Here is a 10,846-nt window from a genome sequence, read left to right as displayed (position 1 = left end):
CTTCAATGTACGTGTTCAAACTTTTAAGCATGCTTGTTGTTTTAGGATAGACGCGTCTTGAGATATTCTGACACTGTCAACAGTTTGACGCCTCGCAATTGTTGCTTCATTGTTTTTTTGCCTTTCCCTTTTCATGTAGTTTGAAACCTCGAATGGGCACCAAGAGTTGTGGAGTCAATATCCACACTTGGGAATCTAATCAAGATCATTGTGTTTCTTCATGTATGTATACGGCTCTCACTCTTTTGTGGTCTTTTCAAGCTTGTTTGACTGCCTTCGCGTACGGTAATTTGCAGTACACAAATCGCGCGGCGTGAAATTATGAAGAGCCAAGAGCTAAGAGCTATCATTTTTTGACTTTTGGCAGTATCTTCAGCGGTGGGCGCTGCTGTTCATGTGAGTGACTCTCGGCGATCTATTCCTCAAAGCTTGTACTTTCGCAAGTCAGAGGCGTGCAGGGTCTCTGAGTTCAGCCAGTCGGTCCATCAGTGACATCTAGCACATCACTGGGCTCGAAGTGCCGCTTGTAAATGTATCGCCACGGTCATCAGACGCAGAGGGGATCATGAGCGACCTGTTTCCCCGTAGACTTCCTTTCGTACCGGCTCAGGAACAGTCTCTGGAATGCTTCTGCATTCCGAGGTAGACGTATCCAAACAAAGGTCAATTGACTTGAACAAGAAGTCAAGAGATGGCGAGTTTAAGAGGCCATAAGTCATCGGTTCACGGCACAATGGTCATGGGGTGCCTGAGGAAGGAACGACGCACCGGTAAATCAGTCTGATTTCTATCCTACTCACTCCGGCTGGTTGATATTTAACCAATCCATTTCCTCTTCTTTCCCCCTAATCGTTCCACCACAAGTCTTCAATCAATTATTGTTGCAACTCACAAAAATCATCCTTCTTCCTTTTATCCTACTTCAACAAGCTGCTGTTCTCCTGATTTATTGCGAGCTGTGCGAATTTTACTTTGAATCATCCATCAACACACACCTATCTATAAAACGTCGGCCGCAATGTACAATCCGAATCTCTCCATGACCTATGTGATCGACCCGAGGTATCGACCTATGCAGACGGTTGTCCACAACGCACCAACCGCTTACCAGGTTGCAGCCGCTTATCATGCTGGAGTCCAAGTGAACCCACAGCGGGTGAGTCATTGGTCTATGTTTCAAGTAGAACAAGTATTCAAGGCTCAATTCCACTGTCTCTCCAAGATCTACTACATTCAGAACTCGCCCAATCCGCATCCTCTACAGCAGACTCAGAACTACATCAACTACGCTCAGTCTCAGAACCACGCACAAATCGGCACTCATGCCCATAACCACGCCCAGAACCCTATTCAGAAGCGCGTGAAGATAAGCCACCCCCAGGAGACCCCCGCCAAGGTCTACAAACGCAGCTCTCCCCAAATGGTCCTTCAGAAACGGGCCCACAAGCAAAGCCACCAGCAAGCCCAGAGGTCGCAGATCCGCGCCAAGGGCACCCCCCAGACTCAGACCCAGCCCCTCGCTCAGATTAACGCTCAGCCCCTTGCCCAGATTCACGCCCCTACCCCCGTAAAGATTCACGCCCAGGGCCATGCCCAGATCCACACGCAGAGCCCCGCTCAGGTCAACGCTCAAATTAATGCTCAGCCCCTCGCCCAACTTCACGCCCCAACCCCCAAGATTCACGCCCCAACTCCCGTAAGGATTCACGCCCAGGGCCCTGCCCAGATCCACACGAAGAGCCCCGCTCAGATCAACGCTCAGCCCCTCGCCCAGCTTCACGCCCAAACCACCGTAAAGATTCCCGCACATGCACCTCTCAGACTCACACCCAAACTCCCAAGACTCCTGCCCAAACCACCGTAAAGATTCCCGCCCAGGGCCCTGCCCAGATTCCCGCCCAAGCTCCCAAGATTCCCGCCCAAACCACCGTAAATATTCCCACCCAGAGCTCTGCCCAGATCCCCGCCCAAACACCCGTAAAGATTCCTGCCCAGGGCCCTGCCCAGATCCTCACACAGAGCTCTGCTCAGAAGCCCAAACAAAACCTCGCACAGAAGCCCGTCAAGCACGACGCTCAGAACTCCACACGCAGGCCTCAAGCAGTACGGGTAGATAGGCTCCAGGCTCCAGCTCCTTGGAAAACCAACTTAGAACGCCTTATGGATGATATCGAGTCTGATCAAGAATTCGGCTATTCACCAGAATTTCATATGAAGGTTATGGCTGCTTCGAAATTTTGTGTTGCTTTGTATGCTTCTTACGCTTCTTCTACTTCTACTAAGTAAGCTTACTGCATCGGTGAGTTATTTTTACTCGAGTGTATGCTGCCGATATAGTTCTTCAGATTTCACTTACTCTGGTTTCCGTTTTAGGCTTGTTCTTTATAGTCTCATCAGTGAGGTGATCTTTTATTATGAGGAATTGGGTCCGGGGTTGTATTCTTTAGTATCTTGAATATTGTTTTCTTTTTTTACTTAGTTTTCTCTATTTCTCGTTGTTGTTGTGAGATGATAAGTATCAGTTTTTCATCTGTGTGGTGTTTTTTTATATCAAAGTCTGATCAGTTTAAACTATATTTGAATCTCGAAATAAAGACAAGCCACACATTTATATCAGTCAAATCAGAGAACCATTGAGGGTCGTGACTACACCTTGTAGCAGTCAACTTGCTTGGGTTCATGACTAGATTTGACATGAAATCAATCCTCTTAACCGACATCATATAACCTTACACAACAACACTTCAAAAATGTGTCGCGATCCTACATTGGTTTAAAAAAGAGTTGGGCATCCAATGAAGGCCCTAAACGCAGCACGAGTGTCCTCTCCGTCACATTAGATGATCTGAATTTACTAGTGAGAACCCCTCTACGTGGCAGTCTCAGAAATTCCAGGATTATATAAGAGAAGCACGACGACTGACACTTTGCCAACCTCTTGGTTAAAAAAATGCGATTACGACATATTCACATCTCTCTACAAACATCTCCGTCGATATATTCACAGAACAATCTGTGTCATGAAGAGTAAAGTACTCTATGGAAACCTTTACCCAAGTTTGCTGGACGTGCAGAATATGGCCAAGTCATCAGAATGCAACGTCAGACTCCTACTAACCGCATAGCATCGGTCTTGGAGTCATCTCAGCTCCAACGTGCTCCCTAGCGGATGTGCCTTTGACGCAAACAAAAATGATGATGTATATCACATAGCGACAATAGCAGTGAATTTATCTGACAAAAACAGTCCCTCTAAGAAGTCTCCTGTAATTTTGTATCGACCACTAAGAGAATGAAACAAAAATATCAGTTTAGAATTCCACAAAACTAATCACAAGCTATCCAACTTACGTTCACGAAAGCTAGAAATAATTTGTCCTTCTCTCTTAGATTTCTCTTCAGCACTGATAACTTGATTTTCTTTCCTGATTCGCACCGCATTCATTCTTCTATGCCTTGAACCTGACATCACATATCCTGCTTGCTCAAACTGCAATAAATGAACAGAGAAATATCGTAAAATAGTCAGTGAGAAGTGAAGTTATAAATCAAGAGTGTTTTGTTAAAGTCACTTACCTTTTCAATTTGTGGACCTTTCTGGACCTTTCAACCCAATCTCACCACGACGAGGGATACGTTCACCGGCTTCAATGGAAGCAGCCATTGCACTACCTTCACCGGGCCGCAGCGCACAGCCGAATTCTTTGGGATCCATTGCTTTACCCGCGACCGGATTATACGGCATTGGTCCCACTTCTGTTGGATCTGAGTCCGAGTCCTCTTCTGGAGCTTCTACAACTGCCAAGACCGGAGGAGCTGGAAGAGATGGTCCTTTGATACTTCCCTTACAAGGAGCTGGGGCTCTCATCACTGATTTTTCCTCCCACACAATTTCTTCTTCCTCGCGGGTAGCTTTGGGCCCAACTTCTTTGATACTTGGCGTAGAATTTCACACTTGAGCCTTAACACATGACATATTTTCACTTGAAATAATGCACAAATTTGATGTAAGATTGTATTTCACCTTATGGAACACGGAGCTTTACACACAATTGGAATTACATTCCTTATTGAGTGTGTATTGTTGTGTGGAAAAATCTCCTAACCCACAGTATACTGCTTGATGACAGCTCTTATTTCCTGTCAATATGCTGTAAGACATTTGCACCTTGTGTAGTGATAGTTCTTTGATATAGAGATGGATGCAGCAGAGGCAGACCATAGTGAGAAAAGGTGGTTCAAATCTCACAATTCAGCTTGCATCTGCTTTCAATATTATCCACTTGGCTTGCCGCACAAGTTGAGTCATAATTGCAGAATTTGTTCTGCAAAGTTTTTCTTTCAGCTACATAAACAGAAATCCTTGCATCACAAAATTGGTGACCATTTCTGCAATATGGATTTCCACATCTTGTCACCTTGACTTGAAGCTTGCCTGTCTTAGCTGTGATTGTATATGTAATTGTTGAAACCAGCATTAAAGTTTTCAGAATGCAATTTCTGAACAGAAATTGAAGTGAATGTGTTCTTTCTTACAATACAAAAATACCCTTCTGAATCTGTCAGTTTTTCTTCAAAGCTCAATAACTCATTCAATTTATATGATGAAGTTTGGTGAACTGTATATCCTTGATCTGTAAATACAGGAGCTAGTGTTTACAAATTTGTGATGTCAGATGATGAAGATTTTGGTAGTTTGACAGGCAAATGCCCCCACAGTGATGTTATGTCAAGATCATTACAAGAATATATTGAGAATATGTTGATGTTGCTACCTGGGGGCCGTGAATAGCAGTACACAATTCCATTCCAGCCCATCTGAATTTTTGGTCATGTGAGTTTTTGATGTTTGTGTACCCCAAATACTTAAATGTGCTTCTGAACCTACAAAAACATTCAACTTTTGTTTATAATTTTTGTACAATACAAGTGAATGTTGCAAAGAAAGGTGTTAATTCAATCCATGATCAAGCCTTGAAGAAAAAAAAGAAATTGATTGAAGAGAAAATGATTACACAACCCATGAGGTGTGATGTAGATCCAAATAAGTTTGATGTAGGTTTTAATTGATATATTAGAATTTCAATCACCCACCTCCATGCTTAAATTCAACAATACCTAAAATAAAGAGTTGTTATAAATAGATTTGATATCACAGTCTGTTTGTCTTCTTTTTAGGGTACTCTCTTTTTATCCCAAGGGTCAAGAGTATCTCAAAAACTACTTATCATTTTTTCATCAAGACTCCTGGAAAATAACTCCTGATAAATCTCCTTTTTACACTTTTCAAATTTCAATACAAACAACAAGGCAAAAAATAAGTGGTGAAAAAATAACCGCAAAATAAACCAAACTTGACAAAGTCCCTTGCAGGTGGTAAGACCCAAAGCCTGCGTAAGGACTTACACTGAGTGTGGCCTTCCTGTTGTGAGAGGTTGTGAGATGTAGTCTAATTTAATCAAGTCCAATCTTATGCCTTGTCTATTTGATGTTTGTGGGATTTTTCCACTACTATATCCGTAGGGTTCTATTAGGAGGGGGTGTAGCAAGTTGGTCAGAGTTTATGACCGCCTGACACAACTCAGATTGTTAAGGTAGGTTCGTTGTTACAGGAATCTGGAGACCTCGAGGAGGTAACCTTGTAACCACTTCCAATAAAAAGGGTCTCTTAATCTCTTTGAGGTTTAAGGTTGTTTTCTTACTGGGGTGGTGTGGGGGTATGCCCCGGGTAAACGGGTCCCGGTGGTAGACGTCTACCACCGATATGACCTGCTCAACTGGGTCGAGAACAAGGAGACCCGATGAGGTCTTCTCTTCCCCAACACTCACGGGGGACTGAGCCGTGAGCCTAGAGAAGACCCCATCCCTCGGTCCTCCGTGAGACCCCTACACCTTCACGTGATATTCGCCCTCACATGTAACAACAAGGTGGGTAAAAGAACTTTCCAAGATTTTAAGTTCACTAAGCTAGCTATACCGAGATTTAAGTTCACCTGTACAGTACATGTAGAAAAGAGGTACAAGACCTCTCGGAAACCTTTAGAAGAAACGGAAGCACGCTTTGGCAGCCTATGACAAACTCTGAGCGGCTCGCTAGACCTCCGGATTACGTAGGACGTGCCCACTCCAAATCTTTTAGCAACTTCACCGTCGACTTCAGATCTTTCGCCGAGAACTTCCTGAGATAGATCATGTAGGCATCTGATGCCCAACGACCACATCTTTTCAGTTCGTCCTTATCTGCACCCAGGTTCCATCGGAGAGATGCACCGCTGATCCTGAACGAGTGCCCATGAAGGAGCTGCTTCTTTTTCGAGCGCTTCTCGTTCCAGATTAACCTGAACTGATTTATGGTTTCTACTTTCCCCAAACGGCACTTTTGGCCGTTTTTCAGATACGAGAAGATTTCGTCCCTCGGTTTCCTAGGTCTGAACGCGAACCACAACTCTAGCATTGAAATAGGGTCCAGTAAAGAGTCTGTTCTATGTAGGTAAATCCATTGAGTTTCTCCTGGGCTAGCGGTCTTTGCGTTATGGACGGCGATTTTTGCGTAGGATTTATCTTTGGCCCAGACTAGGTCGTCCCATCTTGGCGTCGATTTCTTTGGATCATCTGTGATCAATTCACCTAGCCGGGCCGTTCCCCAGAACGCCACTAGAGCTACTGTTAACATAGCTAGCTCTCGCTCACCCTTGGTCAACAACTCTTTGAATAGAATGACCAGATCGGATACAAGGACAGGAGGGCGTTTCTTATCTGCTTCCGCCAACTTTGCCTCGATCGTTTTCGATGCCTTCAGCAGAGGGCGAATGGACTCGTCGACTTTTGAGGGATAGTCGACCCCATGGTAATTATGCCACGCCTTGATTCCTGCTATATAAGCTTTGAGAGTCGAGGATTTAACTGATTCATCCGTCGCTGCCAACTTCTCGTCTTTGATAGATGCCCATACTACGAATTTCCGCATCAGCGTGAATGAAATGGGAAGGAGGAGGGACTTGTCGATTCCTTTGACCGTGGCGAATCTATGCAACTTGATGATACCAGAGTTGTATCCTTTCAAGGTTCCGTCACTCCAGGCTCCTTGCAAAAAATGTTGCTTTACTTCATCCGATTCCGAATCATCGACTCCTAAGGCATCCTTCCTAAATGCTCCGAACGGCTTCAACACTCTTCGCAAATCCTTAGGTTTGTCCTGTGGTTTGGTCCTTGTTTTTCTCATTGAGGAGAGGCGATATGTGAGGATTGGTGGGAGATAAAGGCGTTCGACTAACCGACCGGAAGTTTTGGTTCCAGGGAAACCTGCCACATCAACTTGGACAAGTCTTCCGGGATCTCCACTCGGACTTCGTGGGCCCACAAAAGTGTGCCTAGAATTCCTCTGGATAAACCATCTGCCGGGTTATCATTAGACGCGACACGTTTCGCCTTCACATTACATTCTAACAAGGTGAGCAGTCGCTGGATTTGTTTCCACTCCTCGTTCACCCAAACATCTTTTGACTTCTGTTTGTCTACCGTAGATTGTGATGTTGTGTTGTCAGTCCACACTACAAACTGTTTCCCTGTCGACAATTGCGGACGGGGACATTGTCAGCGAAAACATAACACCTAAGATAGGTAGACTGATCGGTCTAGTGCCTACCTGCCACTCTTCTCAGCCGGCCCACTACCAACATGCCAAGGCGAATTGCCGCAGTTTCCGCCCAAGCAATGGATTGCTTCTTGTCTGACAGGTTCAGTGTTTGCCACCCCGTCTGGAACTTGAAACACGCCCAGTGGTGACCTACCAGTACACCAATCCCAAAGGACAAGGACGCATCACCTGCCCAACCAATTTCTAGGGCTTTTGATTCCGGTATTAGAGGTCTCGAGTTGAAGGTACGTAGACACAAGTCCCATTCTTGTAAATCTGTTCTAGCTCTATCTGTCAGGTGACGAAGGGCCTCTCTATTCTTCCAACTTTTCATCATTCGATAAAGAGAATTAACGTATGGTTTCATGTGCGGGACAATGTTCATTGTATGCACCAGTCTACCGGTCACTTGTTCGATTGATTTGAAGGAGCAGGGTTTTGGACCAAGTAAGTCTGTAATCTGCTGTCGTCTCTCCTGAAGTTTTCCGACCGGTAATCTGACAGTGTGATCCATTCCATTCCAGATAAAACCCAAGAACTTCTGTTCATCGGCAAATTCATGGTTCTTGACGGGGTTCGTTTGTACTCCTAAACTGTTGCTTAATATCTCTACTGTCTCTAATGATACCGCGTCTTCGGGGCGCTTGAACAGGAGATTATCATCGACCCACCGGAAGATCTTCCTTACTCCAGTAAGCCTTTCCATTATTTGTTTCCAAATGTGAGCTGGAGCTCCAAATACTCCACAACTAGCGACTCCTCCAAACCCTACCGCCAGATCAACCCAAAGACGGCCCTTGAAATCCATAATGATTAAGAAGCGGCGTTGGCAAGGGTGGACCGAGAGTTGACGATAGGCTTTTTGCCAGTCGAAGATGGCTACCATCCATCTCCCTGGGCAGCGTCTAAAGAACCTGGCTACACAATTGAAATTGTCCCACTGTGTTCCGTAATTGTGTTTATTTACAAACGAATTTACTGACGGAATGTTTGCATCACGTTTCGGGAATGACAGGTCATTAATCAACCGTATTGAACCGTCTCCATTTACCGCGCTGCCCATTGGATTAGAACGGAAAAAACCAAACTTTTCCCTTAGTTGTTTATGGGTAAACGGACACGCTATTTGGCCCGCTTCAAGTTCCTTTGCCAGGGTACGTTCGATTTGGGTCTTGGCCGCCAGTGCTTACTTGTGGTTTGGCGGAGTATACCACGGCATATCTGGGAGGGTATGTTGTGGTATTCCAAGACAGAATCCATTTATGAAACCATTGCTGATGTACGGAATGCACTTTTCTAGACCTGATTCTTTCATCAACTCCTCCCACTCGTTGATCTTCATACGGCATGGAACTGGCGCTGGCCAGGGGGGATCATCCACGGGGACCGTGAAGATTTCTCGTTCCCATAGAGGAAGGGGTTCATCTGGTACGCTTTCTTCACTTGAGACTTCATCTAAGGATTCGTCCTCTGAAGCTGATTTTTCGGAATCTCCTTCGTTTACCTCTATCAGGGTTGATTCCGGAGGGGCGAAGGCTCCCGCAGTCTCACATGGCAGTGGCAAAGGAACTCGTACAGGAGTACTGATCAAGAATCTATGTGGCATCAAGAGGATAATTTTTATTTCAAAATTTTTGGAAGTCTTGTTCTATATAGCCGCTCCAAGACAACGTAATTATGCTCTTAATTGCGTACCACGAAGTAAAAAGGAGCAAAGACCCGCATCAAAACAATCAATGTGAAAAGGAGGTGCGATTTGAAATCGAGCGCGGCGCCACCGAAAAGGGATGAAAACAAGGATGAAACAAGGGTCAGTCCATTGGGCCAATAAGATCTGATGACCTAGACAGGCTTACTTGTCAGCTGATTCCGCAACTTGTGACTTTAGAGCATTACCTCCCCCGTTATTCTTCTTGTAGAAGTTATTCTTCCTAGCGAAGGTGCCAGTGGATCCCGAAGCTTCAGCTCCATTGGATTCTACAGTCAGGCAACGAGAAATCACTTGAAGGTCAGTGTAGGATCAACAAAGCAACTACACGACCAGGCGAGACTAACCGTCTTTGGACCCCTTGTTCTGAGCGTAGTTTCCCTTCTTTATGAAAGGCTTCTTACCGCCTCTCTTTCCTCGTTGGGTTGAGGAACCAACACTATTTGAGTTAGAGTGGGGCCCTTCTGACTTCCCTTGGGCTGAGGTTGAAGGAACGTCCACCGGTTCTCTTCCAGTTGCGAAATTGAAACCAAATTTAGGTTTCCAAGGCGCATAAGGGTTGTCGATGAAGCCTAGGTCATTCGCTCTCTCCGCTTCGCGTCTGGCAGTTTCTTCAACGGTAACTTGTAAGCCGTTTGGTACACGTAACTTGTCTTTCACAACCGTCTTGCTATTAACCTTGGACTTGATAAGCTTGCGGCGCCGAAAAATGACCGTTCTGATAGCTAGGTGGTATCGGAGAGCGACCATCCAGCAGTTGTGCTTTTTCTTTAGGCTCGAGACGATGAGTTTGTGGGATTTGACATAGTCAGCGTACGCCGTATGACCGTAGATCTCTCTTGCGTACCGTTCCTCAAGGTCACACATCTCTATGAACTCGCCATAGGTGATTTGTTTCTCTCTGGCCTTCTCAGTGGACGTCTCCGTAGACTTTGCCTTTTTCTTTTCTTCGTCATCCATATCGTGCCATTCATCGATGGACGACTTAACAAAGACGGTAAGAGGTACGTAATCACAAAGTTTCTTGAACCCTTTATCCCACTTGGTGGGCAGATCTGGGAGGTCGGCGGATGTGAAATCCACGGCTTCACACTCGAGTTCAGCCGCACTGATCGCTGAAGAGTCATCCGAGGAGGATGACTCAGAAGGGGTAGAGCTTCCATCTGAAGGTGGGTCGTCCTTTGACTTCTTAGACTTCTTCTTTTTCGACTTGGAGCGCTTTTTTGGCTCCTCGACTGGCATGTAAACGTCCCCGTCCGATGGGTCGGAGGGCGAGGAAGGCTCTTCACTGTCCTTAAAGGACTTCCTTTTCGACCCCGAGATTACTGGCGTACTCTCAACAGCGGAGCTTGGGATACGCGAGGGTTTGGACGAGGCCTTCGGCTCTGGTCTAGACTTCAGGATGGGTACCACCCCTGATGGAGGGTTCGACAAGACTGTCGACCCTGGTCTAGCCCTCGAGACGGTTACCGCCTTAGGGGGAGGGTTCGGATTATCGAAAT

The 10,846-nt window shown here is 45.7% G+C and overlaps 2 protein-coding genes across 2 annotated transcripts; one reads left to right on the top strand and one right to left on the bottom strand.

Annotated features, from left to right (window-relative positions):
* Window positions 1-1,039: 1,039 nt before the first annotated feature.
* MELLADRAFT_108025 (uncharacterized protein) lies at window positions 1,040-2,507 on the top strand (the record flags this gene model as incomplete). The annotated part of the gene is made up of 3 exons (XM_007411673.1): window positions 1,040-1,792; window positions 1,822-2,282; window positions 2,480-2,507. 3 exons carry the CDS (start codon window positions 1,040-1,042, stop codon window positions 2,505-2,507), a joined length of 1,242 nt encoding a protein of 413 aa, XP_007411735.1.
* Window positions 2,508-3,391: 884 nt separating this feature from the next.
* MELLADRAFT_30242 (uncharacterized protein) lies at window positions 3,392-3,793 on the bottom strand (the record flags this gene model as incomplete). The annotated part of the gene is made up of 2 exons (XM_007411658.1): window positions 3,392-3,480; window positions 3,604-3,793. Coding segments are annotated over 2 exons (279 nt in total), but the record flags the coding sequence as incomplete, so codon positions are not given.
* Between the last annotated feature and the right edge of the window lie 7,053 nt (window positions 3,794-10,846).

Source organism: Melampsora larici-populina (assembly GCF_000204055.1).
Source record: "Melampsora larici-populina 98AG31 unplaced genomic scaffold MELLAscaffold_26, whole genome shotgun sequence".
NCBI classification, from domain to species: Eukaryota; Fungi; Basidiomycota; class Pucciniomycetes; order Pucciniales; family Melampsoraceae; genus Melampsora; species Melampsora laricis-populina.
Note: the sequence above shows the minus strand (reverse complement) of the source record. Positions and strands in the feature narration are given on the sequence as shown.